Below are 23,033 nucleotides of genomic sequence, written 5' to 3' on the forward strand. Positions count from 1 at the left end.
GCCTCTTCTGATAAAACAGCCTTGTTTTAGCTACTGAGAATTTGGGTGTTTCTTGCTTACTTGATCTAGCTTTGCTGAATCTTGTCTGCAGACTTCTGACCTTGATTTACTCCCCAAAAGGCTCGAGTAGAACTGCATAAAATTGATCTATTACACACCAGAGCATTTCTGTAATAGCGATAGTAAGTCTCAAAGGTCACTTTCAAATCTGAGGATCTAAGTCTGGAGGCAATTTTCTTTCTTTCTTCTACTTCATGATTTGTAATGGTGGCACTAAATGTACTTTAAGGAAGAATAAATTTATAATTGAAGGAAAAGAGCCCTTTTAGATCTTTTGGAATTCTAACATATTAAAATAGGAATGATCAGACCAGACATTGCGACACATGATCCAGGTACATAATTTACTGAGTATCAATAGAGATGACACCAAAAAACTTCATCTCTCCTTAGAAAACGCCCCAGGTTCATCCCCAAGAAGGAGTCAAGGTGTAATCAAAAACATGGGACATGGCTGGCATTGTGGTACAGTGGGTTAAGCTACATGTCGTTGTCCAATGTCAGAGCACCAGCTCAAGTCCTGGCTGCTCTACTTCTGATCCAGTTCCATGCTAACACACCTGGGATTGCGGCAGATGATGGCCTAAATGCTAGGGACTTTGCCACCCACTTGGGAGATTTGAATGGCATTCTAAGCTGCTGGCTTCAGGACAGACAATGTTAATGACCATTTTCAGAATTGAATCAGCAGATGAAAGAGCTCTGTTCTTCTGCCTTCTGAATAAATACAAAAAAAAAAAAAAGAAAAAAGAAAAGAAAATAGCATGAGCTTTTAAGCAAGCCAGAATTAGTTCCATTAAGTTACTTATTATACTTTGAGAAAAGTGTGCCAGCTTTTCCCAAGTGGCAACTTAACATAAAAACATAATGCACATCTAACCTGATCTGTTATTAAACTTCCTTCTCCTACTCCTACCAGAGGGATCCCTGGGGACCTAATCTTCTCAGCACCAGCCAACAGTCCTCCCAGGATGTTATATGAATCCCACAGGAATTTCATGCCTTAAGGCCCAGTCTGTCTCAGGATTAGAATGGAATTTTCTCATTATACTTCCTTATCCTAGGATCTAGCTGCTAAAGCTAAGGGGATACATGCAGCGATTTACTGACGTTGGCCAGTGAGAAGGAAGCCTGAACATAGAGCTGTCTCCCACCCCCGATAGTTATTCTTTTCTAAGGCATGCACACACACACACAAACACAATATTTCATTCTGAAAATAATTTTATTATCTTACAGTTGTTCAGGAAAGTCCCTGGGATTCTGTGACCAACATTCAATCACCATAAAACCAAGATTTAGAGCAGATTGGACACCTACCAGTCTTCCCTCTTCCTTGGGTGGTGACAATAGGCAGGAAACATACAATGTACATAGTGAAAAAACAGCCAAGTGGGAAGGATGGGGAAGGGAGGGCAGGGAGGGCAGGGAGGACACAGGCACAAATGGAATCCAGTCCTGGTTCTCACTTTCAGGGCCTGGTTTAAATCTTCTATCTTCTCTTTACTATTTATTTCCACAGAGGCCAGAGGACTCTGAGACTGAGAAAGTGGAACAGCCGTCACCGCCATCAAAACGGCCCAGTGCTCCACACGGCCCTGGGAGTTGCAGTGTGGCTACCAGAGCCCTGGCTGTGAGTCAACACTTCCCACCTCCTGCTGGCCTCTGGGAACACTCTCCAGGCCCCATTCAGGGCATTTCCAGATAATACAGGAATGACAAGAATTGGAAATCTGCTTGTCCACAGCTGGCTTTTCCTGCCTCGGAGAAAAGAAAGGCACTGGTCACTTAATACCTTCATACCCAAGATCAAGTGCACAGGAGATGGGATCCTATGCTTACAGTCCAGGACCACAAATCTTCACCACAGTTGGGGCTGAACAGTTCGGGAAGACGAGGCTGTCCTTCCCACAGACTTTTCAAGTGAACCCCTCCAGAGAGCTCTTCAACATCTACCCCGATCTGCAGCGGACTTAGCTGCATGTCCTGTGAGGCAATGGGTCCCTCCCCAGAACTCTGCCTTTGACAGGGCCATCTTCCCCTCAAAGCAGGAGAAACCTAGGCAAATGTGGTAAGGAGAGTTATCAATGAAGATGATATTGGTCTTGGGCAGATTTGGTTTATTGGAACCATCTTCCTGCTTGGCTGAAATGCATTCCTCAGTATCTTTTACAGGACCATAAACGATCAGGACCCAGCAAGATCTGAACAAAACTGGCCTCAACAAACCAACGGTGGGGCTTCTCAACTTAGACAGAAATCTCCAGGCTGTGAGTGGCAGAAGCAAGTCAGCACACCAGTCCCTGCATCTCCACCTTGTCCTCAAAGCCACCTGTGTGTTTTTGCAGGCACTTTCTGTGGCGATCTGGAGATGGTCTCTAAAGGGAAGACTGGTTCCATGGGACTTGACACTTCTGACACTAGAGGCTAGAGGCCAAGGGAATCCCAAATTCGGAGGGGAGTGGTCTAAAAAGTGACAAATAAGTTTACAGATGACCCGTGAAACACAGAATAAGTAGTACATGAACCACTAGAAGGTAGATGGCTGCTAGTAGGGGCACTCGGGTGCGGGAATGGCAGAGCGAACGCAGGCCCCGCTTCCACCCAGCACCACTCCGGCTCTGAAAGAGAAAGCACAAAGTCAGCAAGTTCCATCTCTGGGATACATCCCTCTCCCTCCCCGGGTAATCCGGCACGTAAGCAAAGCTGATTTCACCATATTCCTTCAATCTTTCAGCTCTTCCAGTCTTAACCCCTGACCTGGCTTATGGTCAAACTTCTGCAATCCACCCCCAACCTGCCTCCCCCTGGACTCCTTGGCCTCCTCACAGCCAGCCCTCTCTGAGAATAACATCCTCTCAATATCCTTCTTCCCGTCTCACCCTTCGACAGCTGCTGCTGGTTAGATCAATTAAAAGTGCCTGCTCCTGAGCGCCACAGGAGCCAATGATGGGAGTTCGGCCTGAGTCCCACTCGGTATGCTCCATCCTGTGTTGGGGACAAGAGAGGCATGGCATTGGTTCATGGCACCAGAGGTTGGTCAGGTGAAGTCCACACTACCCAGCTCAGAGGACCTCTGGCCAGGCTGCTCTCCCAGCCCCTGACCCAATGCATGGAGGTTATTGGCAGTCAGGTTTCTTTCAGCAGGACTAAGAAGTGAGAATAACTGCTTACTCTGCATCACATGCCACATAGGCGAATCCCCTGGCTTTGAGGTCAGTGTTATTCTCTTCAAAGTAAGGCTTTGGGAAGTTAAAACTGCTCGCTGCCTTGCAGCCATTCTAGAGCTGGAATTCAATACCCTCTTTTGTCTTCAAACCACAGGCTATTTTTTTTCCCCACTAAACCACACCTGACTCAGAAAACCATACAATTTTTTTTTCATTTACTAAAAATCAGTAAGAAAAAGCTACCAAGAAAGGTATTTTTTGTGGGTTCTTGAAGCTGAGCCTCTTTTCCTTTCTGCTTTATTTTTGCTGATCTGCTTATTCATTTAGTAACAGAACTTCTCCATTTACATGATGAAACTGCCACTATTCATTCAATGGTTTCTGACAAAAACACGAACTGTGGTAACTTGACCAAGCCTTCGTGCAAAGAGGTGCACTTTTTAACTGAGTAGGGAGGATGAAACTCTTACTGTTCTCCCGGGAGAAGACACCTTAATCTGATTTGTGAGTCTGGAGAAAGAAACTGAGCATCCACAGCCTCATTCCTGCCTGCCTGGTTCTCTTTTGCGATCCAGGCTGGGGTCTCTGCCTCTGGGAATAAGCCTTCCAGAGGCTGCCTTCACCTGGAAGGCTGTGGTATGTTACTCTGTGGCTCATGCTGACACCTTCCACAGACTAAGCTGAAGGAGAATGTGATGCTTTGAACATAGCTGCTTTTAAATGGAAAGTGCAATGAGGCCTGTGACTGAGTAACTGTGCAAATCTAACATGGAATGGCAGTACTTGGCCTAAGGAGGCCACTCTTAACTACTTACCCTGATGCGCATTCTGTATTGGGGCCTAAAAGGGGCTGTGGAAAAGCTAAGTTGGATTGATGGGGCTCTGTCCAGGGGCTCCAGAGTTAGCCTGTGCACACAGTCTCCAGCTGACTTGGACCAGGTTAACTACAGATGAAATAGATTAACCTCCACATTGGCCAATGTCACAGGACCAAGCAATTCCCATCCAAGTAGAAGTGAAAACAGCTACGGCCTGAAAATGCTTGGCAGAGATAGTAAGATGCAAGGCGATGTTGTGCACAATAGAAACACAGAACCTACTCTCAAGCTGTAGAGAGGTAAAGATGGATATTTTATTTAATAATTGTGAATATGCTGGATAGGAAAGAAGGGCACCTTAAATAAACACTATTCCCTGGGGGCGGCCACCTCTACCAGCTGAACATTGAAAGAGGCACAAATGCCATTCTCTGAGGAAAAAGACAACCTACAGAGGTGGCCTTCAACCTGCTTTTCATGTTGCATTTCAGGGATTTGCAGCAGCAAAAACAATGACAGCCACTCTCCACTCTCTTTTTCATTAGTGACATTTCTGATGGGCAAGTTGTGAACAGGGAGTTAGGGATGTGTCACTTGGCCCTTCCAGAACATGCCTGGAGCCACTGCTCACAGGATGCGCACCTCTGTGATTCTAGTGTTCTAGTGTGGCAAGAGCAGTGTAGGGAAGCTTTACTCCAGCCCCAAACTACCTGGGATGGGAGCGGGTGTTCAGGGGTAGGATGGGCACCTGTCACCCACATCAAAAGCCACCATCTCTTACTAGCAACTTTTTACATGTCAATAGAGAATGTGCTTGTGTACATCTATTTATTTGGCACTAACTGCTACCTCAAACTCATATATCTATTGTTGGGGTGAATCAAGATATCTTTCATAACTTATTTCATATCATATGAAATAGGTGACTATCATCATCATAATATAGTAGTATCATCATTATTAATATTATTCCCTAAGAATAACCACCTTGGAAAGCACGGTCCTCCTGTACCCCAAACACGTCATTTCACTTCGGTGACCACAAAGACTCTAACCTTCATGCAGCACTTCTCTCAAGATGAGAATCATATGGTGACCAACATCACTCTGCATACTGATATGTGCATGCTGATGATCAGAGAGGGTCAGCATGAACAGAGCCTCGATCCCCCACGCCTTACCGCCTCAACTGCTCCTCAGCCACAGAGAGGGCGTTCTCAGCAGCCACTCGTTGGTCGCGTTCTTCTTCCAGCAGCTTCCTCAATTCACTCACTTCCTGTTTAGTGTTGCACAGCTGCTGCTGGGCCTCAGAGAAACTTTCAGATAAAAGGGAAACAAACAGCATCACTATATGCAAAATATAATTGCTAACATGACACTTTCAAAAATGTCTGGACAAAGGAAATCAAAAGGTTAAGCTTATCTGGGTGCACAAACTGTCTGGAAATCCATATATAGCTTTTTCATAACATATACACTTTCTGTGACGCTTTGAAGACCCCCTGTATGATGGAATCAGCATCTTCATGAGGGTATAAAGCAGATTTACAGAACCCTGTCTGAACAAAGAGTGTATTTTAAAGGCATAGCTGCAAAGAGACTGAATGCAGCTACAAAAGACACCTGCAGTATTTTCAGGGACTGACTGCACTGTTCCATTGGAATATTATAGAGAGTTTGTTAGTGGGTGAGTACGCTGGTGTTCATTTTCACACATAATTTGTTAGCTGATGATTGATGCTATTTAGTCTTCACATCTCTTCCGTGAGGTAAGATAATGAGATGTTACTGAACCTTTGTTCAACCCAGACTGGAATGCAGTTTCTGCAGTTGGAGTACATGCTCAGGGTGACAGTGCAGCCCCCTACCTGAGCTGTGGCTCCCTTAGATCCTCGGGATCACTCCTCCTGTGCACGCCATTCTTCTCCTGCGGAGCTCCGGGGGCAACATCTCCGTTGAGTGGCCCCTACAAGAATGAATTTGAAAAAGCAGTCATAAAAGCTCTTACAGAACTTCACCCGCATAAAGTGAGAACCTGCCTGTCGTTGGAGCAAAGGAGAAATCCTGGAGAGGATCTCCCTGCTCGACAGTATCGCAAGTTGAGAGGCGAGACTCTTCTGCTCTAGAAAGAAGACTGCCTGCCACATCCACATCCTTGATTTTCCTCTCTTAAAAGTTTAAAATCTGCATTCTTTTCGTGGAAGCACAGGGGTTTCTCAGAAGCTTCTCTGATCCTTCCCCTGCTCACCAACTGGCAATCTTCCACCCTCATCTCTACCCTCCTCCAAGGCCACCAACAACTCTACCTGTTGGTCTCTCAGTTCCAAATCCCCCTACATGTGACTGTTTTTGCTTTAGAGTTCTAAAAGCCTTGGACATCACTGTTTCCACCTTATTTTCTGATTGCCTTTCCACCATCTCACTCTTTCTCAGACCCTGTTTTCATCTGAATTAACACTCTCCCTTTCCATTTTCTTCCATCATATTTAGTCACATGAGCTTCTTCCATGGTGCCCTCTGGACTTCATCACTGGCACTCAACTCCCCAACACTTCTCCCAGCCTCTTGTCTTCTCTGCACTCACCGCCTGCAGCTCTTGAACCTGCTTCTCCAAGACTGCACAGTGGTTGAAGAGGTCACTGTAGTGCTGCTGGCTCTCACGGAGACTCTGGCTGGTGTCACAGAGCTGAATGGAAAGGGTGTTCTTCTCTTCGAGCAGCTGGGAGAACTAAGGCAGAAGAGAGGCTGAGTGCCATCCCACAAAACTGCTGTTGTTCTTCACTAGTGCTTGGGCTAACAGCTCTGGGTTTTAGGGATCTAACTTTTTAATGTAAGACTTTTGTTATTTAAACAAGGGCAACATGATGTTGGCCTTATATTCTTTCAAGGTGAAAAAAAATGCAAATTTTGAACAGCTCTGGAAGAACAGCAGGTGCCTCATACATGAACACCAATAACAGAAATAATGCAGAAATCCTTCAGTAACAGAACATGCTAGCAGAGTATGCAAGAGGCAGAAGGTAACAGCTTGGGGTCCAAGTTTAGGACCCAAGAAATGACTATAACTCCCAGAAATAAACACGACTAGGCAGAGAACTGCCACCTAAAATGCTGTACACTAATATTAGTGAGCAGATCCATCGATGCCACAAAGAGCTATCAACCACTAAGAAAACAGAAATTTGGGGATGTGGTAGGAAGGAAAAACTAAAACAAAGCCTAATATGCCTGTATACATCCAAGAAACTGAGTTGAGAGAACATTCTCATGCAGGAGTACACTAGCAACAGGCGCAGGACCCCCTCCACTGGGAGTAGGAAGTTAGTTACCTGGCCAGGCAATCCAAGCCACTTTGACCGTGTGTAAAACAGAAAAGCAGCTTTTAAGTGAAACATTTGCCCAATACAGCTTCCACCCACCTATGTGAATTCTGTTCCCTGGAACTATAATTCTAATTCCTTACCTGCCGGCTGTGAAATTTTAATTTTTAGTTATGATTAACATCCAGATACATATTAAGAGTTACAAAGATGTCTTTCCAAAGTACCTGTTGTGGGATCTTGGATATGTTATGAGTAGGAGCTGCATGTTCAGCCTTTTGTTTTTTTTTCTATGTGTTTGGGCAAAAAAGTTGCATGGATATTTTAGAGATATTAGAGTTCCAGAGACACTCTAGATGATGGCATTTGTTGCATACAAAAAGAGAGAGAGAGAGAGAACGGAGAGAGAGAACCAAAGAATTCACACAGAGTTGCCAGTGTTTTTGTATACTGAAAAACTGCTTTTCCAAATCTAAGATCATTCCTCGTGTTTGTCATTCTGAAGAGCAATTTTCAGCTTGCAAGGGATTTTCACAAGTAATATTTGAGGGCTAGAAGAATAATTTTTGTCCCTATTTACAAATGACAAACACACACTGACTTGTTTTGAAGGCATGTGGCCGGTGCATGTCAAAAAGGGACTTGAGTGTGATTCTCTGAGGTTTTTTGGTTTGTTTGTTTTTCTTAAGGCAGAAAAAAAATAATGAAAGACAGCAAGGGAAAGAAGAGCAGCAGAAAGAGCTGCCATCTGCTGGTTTATTCTCTAAACACTGCAACAGTCAGGTCTGGGCCATGTGGGTTGCAGGAGCCCAGGTCCTTGAGCTCTCACTGCTGCATCCCTGACCCTCTACTGACAGAGGAAGCTGGAGTTGGGAATCAAACCTCTACTGCACTACAGAATGTAGGCACCTTACCTGCTAGAACTAAGTGCTGACTGTTATGGTGATGAAGTCCCAGGTAAGAGTCCAGGAGGGGAAGCTAAAAAGGTCATGGAGTTTATTTTGTTTGGGGTAGGGGTTGACAGACATCAGTATAAAACGCAAGTAAATGTTTGAGAAGTAATGCCAGTTTGAAGACAGAGGTAACTGAGTACAATGACAACTACTAGATTCTGAGACAGGGATTGACATAATGTTCATCTAACACAGAGGGAAGTTAGTTTTACGGGCTGCAATGAACAGTCCAAATGTTCTAAAATAACAAAATAAAAACAAAAAACCTTCAGAGTTGAAAAGTCCTAATTCTTCAGCAGATCTGAAGCAGGAAGGACAAACCTGTGAAACTCATGAGACAAACACCCTTAACTGGACGTTTGTACTAAGCCACCCTCATACAAACCACCTTCTATACTTGTATTATTCTATCTAGGATAAATAAAGGTTGCTACTATTCAAACATTAGCACTGTTGCACTTTTATTCTAACCAACTCAATGATTAGAATACCAACTCATTTATGCATTGTCAGTCACTGATTTAAGGCCATAATTGCAGCGATTAATATTTATCAAAAGATATTTAATAGCCCTAACTCTTGATGGGTATCTGTGATCACACCCATGCACACGCATGTTCCATCTTTCTCTCATCACTCTGAAACAGTTTTTTCAAAATTTAGACATTCACAGCTATCCTCAAAGCAAACCTGGGCTCCACAGTCTGACTGACTTCTTGCATTTTCTTCAGTATTAAGATTCCCTGACTAGGTTTCTGAGATGCCAGAATTAGAGGAAGTTCCCCTGGAGAATCCATTGAGTAGTCAGACAACAAGAGGACAGTGATTCATGGTAAGGTGGTACAAGAAGGTGGGGGAAGAAGAGAAGCAGAGAATGGATGCTGAGGGAAGAGAGTGGTGGGAAGGCACCTGATTTCCCTAGTGTGTTCAGAGTATCAGAACTAAAGTTTGGGTAAAGACTAGCTGACTCCTTCAATTTAAGGGCATGAGACCCTAAAAAAGCCTCCAAATGGGGTACAATGAAACAGACTCCTCACCTCTATCCTTGCCTTGAAAAAGCTCTGCTCCCTTTTACTGAGACTCTTATCTACTGCACAGGAGGAACTTGTTTGAGAATCTACAGGGAGTTACCCCAACATTACTAAGAAGTTTTGGAGGAGGGGAAAGAATGCTTGGTGGGGGTGGGGATGGATATCTAAAGTCTCTTTATTCTTACTGTGTGGATTTCCTCAAATCATTCCCAAATACTCTCCAAAAACAAGGAAAAGGAAATGGCCCCATGTCCAGTGCTTTGGGGCATGCCATCCCAGTTTGAAGTAAAACATGTACACCCTAAGTTACTTGACAGCTGCTCTCTAGACCAAATCAGTTTCCTGCTGCCAGTTGTATAACAACAAATTGAATTCTAATCAAGCAGGAGACACTTACCTTGCTGTTCAGTTGCTGAAGTCTTAATTCCTTTTGGTGAATTTCCTTCAAGCTGTCATTGAGTTGGGTCCTGAGAAGTTCCGTCTCATAAGCTAGGTTCTGTGATCCATCTGGGCTAGCTGATGTGTCTGGAGAAGCCTGGCAGGACACACACACTGATGAAATTCTCTCCTGACATACCTCTCTTGGGAAACCTTATCTACCCTTTAGGAAGGCAAACACTCCACAGGAGTTCCTAAGAAGCTCACTTAGAAGTGGCAGATGCTTTACTCTGTGGTACAGAAACTACGCACCTGTCTTTGGTATTGCACTTTGAGGGGCTGAGTCTGGGAGGACGAAAGCCTCAATTCCCTCATGAGGTTCTGCAGATGACTGAGCTGCTGGTCTTTATCTGAGAGAGCCAGAAGGTACTGCTCCTTCATGCTCCTCTCATGCAGTTCCCAGGAACTCTTCTCCATCCTAGAGGAATGCAGGTAAAAACACAGGTAAAAAAACAGGCTATGAGACAAGATCAATAATTTCATAGTCAAAGCAATATTATGAGCTGTTGGGAGTCTAGCAAAGAAAGTACATGGAAAAGAAAAATAATTGGAATAAAATTTCAATTATAAAGACAACTATGCAATAAAGTGATGACAGAATATGATAAGAATTCTTTTTTTAAAAGATTTATTTATTTATTGGAAAGGCGGATATACAGAGAGGAGGAGAGACAGAGAGGAAGATCTTCCATCCACTGGTTCACTCCCCAAGTGGCCGCAACAGCCAGAGCTGAGCTGATCCAAAGCCAGGAGCCTGGAGCTCTTTCAGGTCTCCCCCGCGGGTGCAGGGTCTCAGGGCTTTGGACCGTCCTCGACTGCTTTCCCAGGGCACAGACAGGGAGCTGGATGGGAAGCAGAGCTGCCGGGATTAGAACCAGCGCCCATGTGGGATCCTGTTACGTTCAAGGTGAGGACTTTAACCACTAACGCTATAGTGTCGGGCCCAGAATATGATAAGAATTCTGACTGGAATGGCTTCACAGAAAGCTGGTAATTGGCCTGCAACCTAAACAGTGACTCAATTCCCCATAACGGAAAAGATAGTTCAGATTCAGGGAACAAAAGGCAGAAAGCACATATCTGGAATGAGTAGCATGCATTTTACATCACTGTAGGAGACACTGTATATGATGGCTATAGTAAGAAATGAGGGTGAAGAGGAATGAAGTCAGTGGGGCTTGGAAGCCAAGGCGACTTCAGCGGGACAGTGGCATGACAGTGTAAGATCACAGTGTTGAGAATGTAGCTAAGGACTTGAGCTCAGAGGCTGGCTGTATCATACACAAAGTGTGGGACTGAATAAAAGTTACTCTCTGGATCTCATCAACAAAATGGCTATGACTCGGGATTATTGCAAGGACTAAATGATACCATATGCTAATTACTGAACATAGGATCTGGTAGATAGTAAAAATTCAATAAATACTCGCTCCTGGGGCCTATGCTGTGGTATAGCACATTAGGTTGCAGTCTGCAACACTGGAATCGCATTTGGACACCAGTTATGTTCCACCTGCTTCACTTCCAATCCAGATCCCTGCTAATGGCTTGGGAAAGCAGCCAAGAATGACCTACGTGGGAGACCTGAAGGAGGCTCCTGACTTCTACTTAGATGAGCCAGGGCCACTGTGGTCATTTGGGAAGTGAACATGCAAATAGAAAATCTCTTTCTTTTTCTGCAACTCCATCTTTTAAATAAATAAATAAATCTTTTAAAAAATTCACCCTTATCATTTCTATTTATTTATCCCCTGAATTTGGCCAGCAGCAAGCCTGCTTTTTCTTTTTATTATTATATAATTATATTATATACTATATATATTATATATATTTTTATTATAGTAAAGATAGCTCCTTTGCTATTATTTGCTTAATGCTTTTTATACTTTCTCTGAAAAAACCCACGATAATTATGATCAAATTTCTGCATGCAGCATCCCTTTATCTTTCAGCAGCATCAATGTTTTCATGTCACCAATACAAGCCTTTGTTTGAATTATCCTAAATTTTTTTTTAAAGATCTACTTATTTTTATTGAAAACACAGATTTACAGAGCTGAGAGACAGAGAGAAAGATCTTCCATATACTGGTTCACTCCCCAAATGGCTAAAATGATCAGAGCTGAGAGAACAGAAGGCATTTGTATTTTTTAGAGAACAAAACTCATCCTTTTTTTTTTTAACCTCCTCTGCAACCCCCATCATTTGGTCAAAAGTGTGTCCTGTACTTTTATTATCTGGGGAAGCTGCCAACTCCCTAAGGAAGCTGTCCAATTGATTCACTGTCACAAACATGTCCCCAAAGATGTTAAATATGAAAGTTTTTAGGTGTAATTTTACTCCATAGAATTTAAAACATCCAGTTCAGCACTTTGCTGCATAAATATTCCTTAAGGTTTATTCTGAAATATCATGCAGGTTAAGGGCGTCGACAAAAAAAACACATTCCTGAGTCTGCCCAGCAACAGCGCTCTTAGAACAGCAAGATTACATTCTGGTCTGCTGGCCACTAGGCACCTCTCACCCTCCTGACTGAGTGGGGTCAGAAGAGGCCAGTGTGGGGTCTCACTGTCACCACTCCCCACTTCATCCCCCACTGCAGAGTCAGCAGAGGCTGCAAGGAGGGCCTGGACGTCCACCTTGACCTCTCGTCAGGTTACTACCGCATCCCTACCTGTACCTGCAGAAGACACCCAGTGAGGAACCTGGAGTGTGGACACCACCCAGAGTTAGCAAGGTACACTCCTCAATGGCCTTCAACCAGGGGCAAAGGAGGCCCAGTGAAGAGCCTGCACTTCTGATACTGTCCAGTGTCATGCTCTGCCCTGCCCTGTGTCCCTCAGTAGTATCAGTGGAGGCCAGGCAGGCAGCCTGGACTTTGACGCTCCCCTAGCAGGATCAGAGCTCCACTGTCCTCAAGTCGTTTCAACAGGCATGGAATGGTAAGCCTAGATTTCATCTGCATGAACTAGTAAACTGGACGTCTTCTTCACTCTGTTAGTGTGGGGTGGGCGGAATTTTGGGAAAGCAGCATATTTACAGAAAATTAAGAAATGTTTAAAATTTCCAGGGCACAACTGAAAAATCATTCATCATGCCAAGAACCAGGAAAATTATAACTTGATTAATAAATAGTAATCAACAGATTATAACCCTAACACTAACATAGAAGAGACACAGATGATAGAATGGTACAAGAATTTTCAGATAGACATCATAGAAATATTGCATATCAGAAAAAAAAATTAAAAACCCCAGCAAAGAAAAAATACAGACAATATCTGAATAGACACTTTTAGGATCAAAAAATATAATCTCCAAAATAAAAAGTTGAACAGATGGGTTCAATAACAGAAAAGAAGTGATAGAAGACAATATAATAGAACATACAGAAAATAGTTGCAAATTACAGAGTTGACAGGAACACATATTTTTAAAAGATTTATTTTATTTCAAAGGCACAGTACAGAGAGAGAGAGAAGAGAAGAGATATTGCTCATCTACTGGTTCCCTCTTCAAATGGCCATAATGGCCAGGACTGGACCACACTGAAGCCTAGAACCAGGACCTTCTATCAGGTCTCCCATTCTGGTGGCAGGGGCCCAAGCTTAGACCACATTCCACTGCTTTTCCAGGCCTTTAGCAGGGAGCTGGGTTGGAAATAAAGTATCTGGGACGCATATGGGATACTTGTGCCACAGGTGACAGTTTTACCTATTATGCTACAGCACTGATCCCTCCTATCTAGAATATATAAGTAACACAAAAGTCAAAAATTAGAAACGTGAGCCTAGAGTGATAGCTCAAGTAGCTAATCCTGTACCTGCAAGTGCCAGGATCCCATACAGGCACTGTTTCGCGTCCTGGCTGCTCTACTCCCCATCCAGCTCCCTTCTTGTGGCCTGGGAAAGCAGCGAAGGATGGCCCAAAGCCTTGGGACCCTGCACCATGTGGGAGACCAGGAAGGAGTCCTTGGCTCCTGACTTCAGATCAGTTCTGTTCTAGTCACTGCAACTATTTATGGAGTGAAACAGAAAATGGAAGAATTCCTTTTGTTTTTCCTTCTCTCTGTAAATCTACCTTCCCAACAGAAATAAATAAATCTTCAAAAAAAATTAAGAACCTGAGTTTAAAATGGATAAAACATACAGACACTTCATCAAATATATATGGATGCAAATAGGCTAAAAAAAATCTCAACATCATTCATTATGATATGAAAACCACAATAGGATATGATCACACAGCTCTTAAAAACAACTAAATAAAAAAATTATACTATCAAATGCTGGTGAGAATGTATAGAAATACGCTACTAGTAGGAACATAAGATTGTATAGCCACTCTGGTAAGTAGATTTATAGTTTCTTCAAAAATGAAAATACACAGTTACTACATAAATTAGTATATTCACTCCTGGACAATTATTCCAGAGAAATAAATACTTAATTCCGCAAAAAACATATGACAAATGGTCATACTTTTATTTTTAACAGCTAAAAATTAGAAATGACATACATATCTCTTTAGTGGGTAAATGATTCAAGTGGCACATGCATAGTGCACAACAGTATTCATTAACAAAAAGAATGAGCACCAGTACACACAATAATCAAGGTTGATAGATTTCAACAGTATTTGATGCATGAAAATTGTCACTTTCAAAAGGATATATAACACCTGATTCCAGATATAAAACATTCTCAAAAATGACAAAATTACAGAAGGAGAAAACAGATTAGTGCCGCCAGAAGTGAAGCACGCAAGGCTTGGGGGATGTATGGTAGGGTGAGCAGGAAGGAATGCCACTACATGTGAAGGGCACAAGGGACAATATTATAGTGATGGAGCAGCTACATTTCTTGGTTGGTGATGTTTGCATCAGCCTACACATGTGACAAAATTGCACAAACCACACATATTCAAATGAGTGCATGTGAAATCCAAGTAAAATCTGTTCATTGACTCAACGAAGATTTCCTGGCTTGGATATTATGTTATCATTGTAGGAAACGAAGTTAAGGATACACAGGCAGTCTCTGTGCTATTTTCACAGTTTTTTATAAATCTATAATGACTCGAATAAAAATAATTAACGGAGAATAAAAGAGTCCAAAGGTGGGGATTATCATACCTGAGCTGATGCAGCTCATGTTGCCAAGAGAGGTTTTCCTGCCTGAGCTCGTCTTGCATAATCTGAAACGTTTTCGTCTTGTCTTGATATTCCTGAAGCTGGGCCTTCAAAGGGCGTAACTCAGTGATCTCTTGATTCATCTGTAAATATTGTTGCTGCAGATTCTTTAGTTCCTTCAGCTTTAACCAAATGAAAAGCAAGAGTGATTTGTTTTATCTCATTTGCTGAAAGATAGCTGAAGCTCCCCAAGTTGAGACCACAACAAACAACTACCACTGTCACTGACACATCTCTGCAGAATGGATTTCTGAATTGGTGAAACAAGTCCAACTAGATGGGTGGAAATATATAGACTGGACCATTTCTGCGGCTTGTACCCCTGATCCCAAGCTGACTCGAAAGCTGTAATTCTAACATGAGACAGACTTAGGGGGTCTAGTTACTTCATTGGTTGTAACATCCTAGGACAAGACATGTAAAGACAGATTGGCTTTCCATTTAATCATATGACTAGACATCTAAACTTTCCTAAATCTGGGTTAGCTGATGTTGATTATAAAGAAGGTAGCACTGCCAGGCGTGGTTAAGAGCACTTAGGCTCTGAGTAAGATATCCCAATATTTCTTCACTGTCCATGACCCTACACATGCTCTTCATGCCCTCTAAATATCTCCTACCCTTATCTATTAAATGAAGATAATTACAACACATTTCCCATATAACTACGTGAATTAAACAAAAAACAAAGACACTTCACTTTACTCATAAAGTTAGTGATAACCATGAATTTGCTTTAGTTAGCAAAAATGTTGTCATACATCCCAGATATATTTCAAATTTTCACTACAACACTGATTAAAATCCTCATTGTAGGATATTTTCAGGACATCTGACAAAGAACACACATCTTTTACACTTATAAACATGAAAGCTACAATAACGGCATTAAAAAAATACACAATAACATAAAATAGATGAGTCAGCGGCAATGAAATTAATTTCAGAAGCTTCAGAGCAGAAGATAAAGTGGTAACTGACTTAACAGATTGGAGAGAGCTGAATCTTAAGCTGGCAGCAGGGAAAGCCAAGAGCCAAGAGAACTTACTCGGAAGAATCTTCGAAAGGCTCAGGAATGAACAGCACCAGGCACCTCTGGAAAATATGGTGATAGGGTGGGAGCTAGGAAGAGGTTGTGGCTGAGATAAAGAGCATTAGTTGAAATGTGCTAAGAAATCATTTCATCAGCTCCATACTTTACATTACGCTGACATACACTAGAGTTGCACCTTCAGGAGAAGGTAAAGGAAGTACCTCCCAGCTAGGGATAGCAGGGACAGTCATAAAAAGAGGGTACTGTTCCAAAACAAGGGTGAGCAAGTCAATGCATGCTTTCAGTTTTTCCCCCTGTTTTACTGACAAAAGATCCTTCACGTGGAAAATAAAAATAATCTTTTTATTGAGCACAAGAGGAACTAAAGATGCCAACCTAGGCACTATCAACAAGCTCAAGAAAATCACCCTGTCAGTTAGGTCACAATTGGGAAGCTCTACTCCTAAGTTTTTTAGACCCTATCCCTAAACAGGAAGAGTAACCGAAGGATAACAGACTCGCTTGAGAAAAATTAACATTAAAGAAGGGGTGTAAACCAACTGGAAGAAAGTGACTTAGAAGACACAGGGATAGAATGTGACCAAACGTTTGAGAATATCACAAAGAAGAAACACCAAGCCTCAAGTAAAATTTACAGGAAAAAAAAAATCCCACCCTAAAACTACCACCACCATCGCAAAAAGAAAATGCAATAATGACTCAAAGGGAAAAGACTTAGAAGTACAGGATGACAAAAACAAGCACTTCAATTCTGAAGTCAAAACACAAAGGTTAGAAAATTTTACAAAAGGATAGTAAAAAGCACAAAAAAGGTAACAATATAAAAAGAACTTATCAGGAAAGTAATGTATCTACTAAATAACAGGATTTTCTGAAAAAAGATAACAAACAAAAAGGGCAAGGGAGAATAGTAGAAAAATAATTTGAAGGAATTTTCAAAAATTAATGTTTTTGACTTCTTAGTTTAGAAGGGCTAATTAACATGATGAAGAAAAATAAACTATACCTAATAAAAGTATAGTAAAACTTTAGGTTGGGGAGGAAGGGATAGGAAGGCGAGTGATAAAGAAATCACGTACAAAGAACAAGGAATCAGAATGGCTTTAGGCTGTAGAACCACAATGGAAACTAAAAGACGAAAAGACTGGAAGTTTTTAGAATTGTGATGGGAAATTATTTTCAGTTTAGAATTCTATACCTAGTCAAACTATCAGCCAGGAACAAGAGAAGAAAAAATATTCTCATTAAGTTTATTTTATGCCTTTTGTTATGGAACTACTGAATGATTTAATCCATAAAAACAATATAATAAAACCTAGAAGAAGTAGGCATACAATACAGAAGACAGGGAAACTAGTATAGCAGGGTGGGTAAAGGGAAATGTGACAGGATGAACACTGTTCTAGGAATATAGGACATCTGTTTCATCATGCATGAGTAAATGAGACTCCAGGACAGTTTCCAACTTGAAGATGAAGTTGACAGGAATAAACATGCAGATGGGTAATCAACATGTAGAGAGCTAATAAAGACAAACTGCAGCATATGTGGGGGGGAACTGCATTGATAAATCAAGGGAACTAAGAAAGTAACAAACTCACTAAGTAAGAAAAAAAATGTTGAAAGTAACACACATCTCAGCACTAACAGCATTGGTAATTATAAAAATATAAGCACTGAACCAAGTTAACCAAATTTAACTTAAATTACACCAGTAGACTGGAGAAGCAATTATGTATTGGAGATGTGCATACATACTGAGGAAGCAGAGGGAGTAAATAGAGCTAAACCTGTTAGCATAACACTATTAGCATTTTAAGAAGTCAGTTGTGGGCCCAGCGTGGTGGCGCAAGTGGTTAAGGTCCTCACCTTGCACGCCCTGGATCCCATATGGGCGCCAGTTCTAATCCCAGCAGCCCCGCTTCCCTTCCAGCTCCCTGCCTGTGGCCCAGGAAAGCAGTCGAGGATGGCCCAAAGCCTTGGGACCCTACACCCATGTGGGAGACCCGGAAGAGGCTCCTGGCTTTGGATTGGCATAGTATCGGCTCACTTGGGGAGTGAATCATCGGACGGAAGATCTTCCTCTCTGTCTCTCCTCTCTGTATATCCGCCTTTCCAATGAAAAAATAATAAAAATAAATCTTTAAAAAAAAAAGAAGTCACTTGTTAAATACTGAAAAAACCACAAAAAGTTGAAAAAAATTGAAACTATCTTAAGATGCCCTCAGATGAAGCAGAAACAGGGATGGAGTGCTACTCCAGCTCTTCTCAGAAAAAAACAAAAACTCTAGGAATTAGTGACTAATTGTGTATAGGTACAATTTTAAATTGGAAAGCATTTTTTATTTGAATTAAAGCAGAACTACGTTCCTCATGCAATTTACTCATTGCAATTACTCTAGTCTACACACTCAAAATGCTAAACAGAGCTATCATCAGAAGGCTGGGCATGAAGGATGCTTTGAGGCCCCCACAGAGGCACCTTCAGGGAACTTTTGCTGTTTTGCTGAGCTTTTACACCAAGGGACAGCTAACTCAAAAACATTGTAAGACACACACTATGCAAGGGGGAGGACTATTTGGAGCAGCAGTTAAGCCTTGGGAGTCCTGCATCCCATAACACAGGGCCTAGGACTTTCTCTTGCCCTCCAGTCTTCTTTCCAGCCTCCTAAACACCCTGGGAGATGGTAGGCGATGACTCACCTAGTTGGGTCCCAGACTGAGATCCTGGCTCCTGGCTGTGACTCTGGATCTTGCAGGCATTTAGGGAGTGAACGAACTAGTAGTTGGGAGACCTCTCTCTCTACCTTTCAAATATGTACTTAAATTTTAGAAACCACACACTATCATTTACTGTAGAGAAATAATATATGTTTCACAATCCAAAGCCAGGAGCTCTTCCAGGGCTCCCACGCTGGTGCAGGGCCCAAGGCTTTGGGCCGTCCTCGACTGCTTTCCCAGGCCACAAACAGGGAGCTGGATGGGAAGCAGGGCCACTGGGATTAGAACCGGCACCCATATGGGATCCTGGTGCACACAAGGCGAGGACTTTAACCATTATGCTATCGTGCTGGACCCAGAAAGGCATATTTAAAGAGAGAAGGAGAGACAAAGATCTTAACCCACTGGTTTATTCCTAAAATGGTCGCAATGGAAGGAGCTGAGTTGAAACCAAGAATGAGGAGCCAAGAGTCTGTTCTAGGTCTCCAAAGTGAGTGCAACGGCCCAAGGTTTTGGGACATCCTCTACTGTTTTCCCAAGCCACAAGCAGGGAGCTGGATGGAAAGCGGGATGCTGACGCTTGCAGGTGGAACATTAGCCAAATGAGCCAATGTACCAGCCCCAAATATGTACATATTGTGTTGATATTAAAACTAAAGCTGAAAAGGGGGACTCAATTCAGATTATAAAATGAAAACATTTTAAGTACTTTATATTAGATGTAACAGGGATAAACACATTACCCAGAAAGAATAAAAATTTGCACAAGATTCAAAAGAGAAAATTACCCTTTCAGGAGAGCTAATGTTAGGAACTGGAATTTTCAGGGCCTGGTACAATGGCTCAATTGGCTAATCCTCTGCATTCAAGTGCCAGGATCCCATATGGGATCCTGTTCATGTCCCAGCTGCTCCACTTCCCATCCAGCTTTCTGCCTGTAGCCTGGGAAAGCAGTAGAAGACAGCCCAAAGCCTTGGGACCTTGCATCCACTTGGGAGACCAGAGGAAGCTCCTGGCTCCTGATCACCTTTGTTCTGGCTGTTGTGGCAACTTGGGGAGTGAACCAGTGGATGGAAAATCTTTCTGTTTCTCCTCTCTGTAAATCTAATCTGCCTTTCCAATAAAAATATATAAACATTTAAAAAATCATCAAGTGATCACTATACTCTCTTTTAGATAGCTTGCAAATTAGCCATTTGTGTTTAAAATGCCTCTCCACCCCTCAGTTCTCTTCTAACCAATAAGGAATTTTATACGAAGGAAATGCATGATGTTTTTAAACCAGCCATGGCAGATTTAATGCAATTTAAGTAATGCTCCTGCATTTTTTCAAAACCAAATAGAACCTTTGGGATATTGCCACTGAGTGCTCAGATACTATATGAACATGCTCTTCTAAGGAAATAAAAATTTAAAGAAAACAAACAAACAAAAAACACCACTCTTTCAAACATAGATCCAAAAAGGAGAACCAAGTACTCACTAGTCGGTCTCTGTCGTTCTGGAGGGAAGACATGGCTTTTTTCAAACTCTCTACTTCAGCTGGGCTGGTGGCAGGCTGGGCTGCAGATCTCTGCTTCCCTTCCTCTGTCTTCCGGAACTTCTCCAGCTCACTCCATAGGTGATCCCTCTCATTCTGGAGACTGGCCATAGCCTTGGAAAAGGACTGCAGTTGGTTGTAAGAGTCTTCCAGTTGGGAGGACAAATGAAGCAGCTGCTCGTCTTTGGATACGAGTTGTTGGCCAGCTTTCTCGGGGGGAGATGAGCTGTTTCCATCAGCGGAGTTCAGTGGGAAGGCAGCACCTCCCTCTCGGCTGAAGATTCCGTGTTGTTCTTTCAGCTGTGCCAGCTCTTGCAGACTCGCGTCATATTTCCTTTTCAGTTCATCAATCTCCTCGTGAGCATGGTCTCTGCTATCCTGCAGGGAACTCATAGATCTTCCGAAAGACTGAATCTGTGCCGTGAGATCTTTGTTTTCTTTGGTGACCGTGAGCAATTTCTGCTCCATCTCTACCAGATCTCTTGCTAACTCGGCCACCCTCTCTTCGGCTGTTTCGGTTTCATTCCGCATTATGCCTGCATCATGATGAAGATGTTTTAATTCTTTCTTCAGTTTATCTTCGATTTCACTCACCTTCTTGGCAGCTTCCTTTTGGACACAAACCAATTCCTCCTCCAGTTCTGTAATTCTCTTCTGAGAAGAGGAAAGTGTAGAACTCAACCGTTGTATCTCTTCTTCCTTTCCTTTTAACTGGGTGTGATACACTCCCAAAGCACCTTCTTCTTGCAGGGTTGCCACTTGCCTCTTTAGCTGGGATATGGAAGCTTTCAGGTTCTCAATCTCTTTGGATAAACTTTGGTTCTCCTCTTGGAGGGCATTGCTGGATCTACGCAGATCCTCCCTCCCCTCCTCGGACTCCTTCAGTTTTCCTTCTAACTTGGCATATTCATTTTTCAGCTCTTTATTTTGCTGAAGTTGAGCTTCAAGGAGTTGTTTTTGCTGACAGTCTTTTATGGCTATCACTTGGTTCAGGTCTTCTCTGTACTGGATCAGTTCTGCATCTAGCTTGGCGTTCTCAGAATTGAGATCATCCATGTGACTTCTCAAACCTCGCATTTCTTCCTTAAGTTTATTATTCTCAGCAGCAGCATCTTGAATGAGTTGGTCTTTTTCCAAGATTACAGAGAGATGCCGCTCTTCTAGCTGTTGATACTCAGTTATTATGCGGTCTCGGTCATTCTGGAGAGAAGACATGGATTTGACAAAAGAACTCAGCTGAGCCTTCTGCTGAATGTTCTCTCTCTTGATGGCTTTCACTGTTTCCATAAGCTGATTGCTTTTGTCCGCAGTCTTTTTGTTCTCTTCCAAAACAATATTTTCCTCTTCTTCCCAGGTCAACAGGTTTTCCAGTTCTTTCATTTCTTTATCGTGCTGCTGTTGCAGTTCAGCTATAGCTGCTTGGATGGCCTCTTCCTTGCCAGAAAGCAGGCTTACAATCTTTTGCTCTTTCGTATTTATTTCTTCCTGTAGCCTACTACTCAGCTCTCTGGATGTCTGAAGATCAGTCTCGAGTTGTTCATAACTGAACTTACAATTTTGGATGTTTGCCTCCTGCTCTTTTATGATCCGTTCCAAATTCTCTTCTTGTACCTTGGATTTTTCTAAAGAGTTATTTACATCAGTCAACTGGTTTCTGAGAACCTTCAGTTCTGATTCTAACTTAGCTAATTCATCCTGAGAACCAGAGTACAGGTGCCGAGCCTCTTCCAGCTGGGACAGAAGTTCTTTGTTTTCCCCCTGTAGAGTAACACAGACCTTCTGTTGAAGCTGAACCTCCGTCTGGGCCTTGGATTCCCAAGTCTGCTGATCATGTTCAAGCCTGATAAAAAAAAAAAAAAAGGAAAGTCAGCAGTTATAGGTTTCAAAGAAAACCTCATTATGTCTAAGAAACAAATATCATAAAATGTTCTTTGTGCATCTACAAATGAACTAATATTCATAACGAAAAAGGTTAAACTTTTTAATAAAGAGATGTTAGTTCTCACCTTTCGTCTACTGAATTTTCTGAATGAGTTATCGGTATCTATAATTTTTCTACTGAATGTATTAAAGGTCCATTAAACACAAAGATTTACTGATTAAGAGCATAAGCTCCAAAATAATTATTTTAGTGACATAATTTTGGACACTTTGAAAGGTAAAATTCTCCCCCATTCTGCTTTATTTTGTAACAAACTAATGTGTGGTATCTTTATAAAATAATCTCAATAAACCTGTTTCAGAGCAGAAGAACTAATTAGAAGTGGGAAAATATAAAGGACAGGGGAGATAGGTTTTTTTTTTTTTTTCATTTTATGTCACAGTTTCATAGGCTCTGGGACTCCCCCCAGCTCTTAAGCTTAAACGAGTGCTATTGCCAAATTGGAGTTTGAGGAAATTAGCTCTGACATTTGCAATATGCATTAAGGCAGACTAAGAGGAAAAGAAGAGATGTTTACGACGCTGAGGCAATAATTTGGGGACACTTTGGTGGAAATCCAGGCAAGGATAGTAGAAATAGAAATGAAAAGAGAAATCTAAAGGCTCTCTCAGTAGGGAGATTGGAAGAGATTATGCAAATTTCTCATGTTAATAGAAGTAGTAATTGAAAAAAAAGTAGTAGTAACTGAACGTTAATTGCAAAAAAAAATAGTCTGGAGTGAAAGAGAAAATACATCTTCTGATGGAATTTAGGCCAAAATTAGTCCCATAATATTAAAGGGGAAAGAAATGGTTT

General features: G+C 42.1%; 1 protein-coding gene across 5 annotated transcripts in view; it reads right to left on the bottom strand.

Moving 5' to 3' along the window:
- Window positions 1–1,266: 1,266 nt before the first annotated feature.
- The window catches only part of GOLGB1 (golgin B1), a 47,478-nt gene continuing 25,711 nt past the window's right edge, over window positions 1,267–23,033 (bottom strand). For all 5 annotated transcript variants that reach the window (XM_041002597.1, XM_041002598.1, XM_041002596.1 and 2 more), the window contains 9 exons: window positions 20,240–22,136; window positions 14,925–15,103; window positions 10,043–10,208; window positions 9,750–9,887; window positions 6,633–6,776; window positions 5,917–6,014; window positions 5,230–5,364; window positions 2,943–3,048; window positions 1,267–2,681 (listed from right to left, as the gene is read on the bottom strand). In XM_041002597.1, the coding sequence (XP_040858531.1) occupies window positions 2,547–2,681; window positions 2,943–3,048; window positions 5,230–5,364; window positions 5,917–6,014; window positions 6,633–6,776; window positions 9,750–9,887; window positions 10,043–10,208; window positions 14,925–15,103; window positions 20,240–22,136 (2,998 nt within the window). In that variant the 3' untranslated portion in view covers window positions 1,267–2,546. The remainder of the gene's footprint in view (window positions 2,682–2,942; window positions 3,049–5,229; window positions 5,365–5,916; window positions 6,015–6,632; window positions 6,777–9,749; window positions 9,888–10,042; window positions 10,209–14,924; window positions 15,104–20,239; window positions 22,137–23,033) is intronic.

Source organism: Ochotona curzoniae, unplaced genomic scaffold (assembly GCF_017591425.1).
Source record: "Ochotona curzoniae isolate NIBS_2020 unplaced genomic scaffold, NIBS_Ocur_1.0 scaffold_2587, whole genome shotgun sequence".
Taxonomy (NCBI): domain Eukaryota; kingdom Metazoa; phylum Chordata; class Mammalia; order Lagomorpha; family Ochotonidae; genus Ochotona; species Ochotona curzoniae.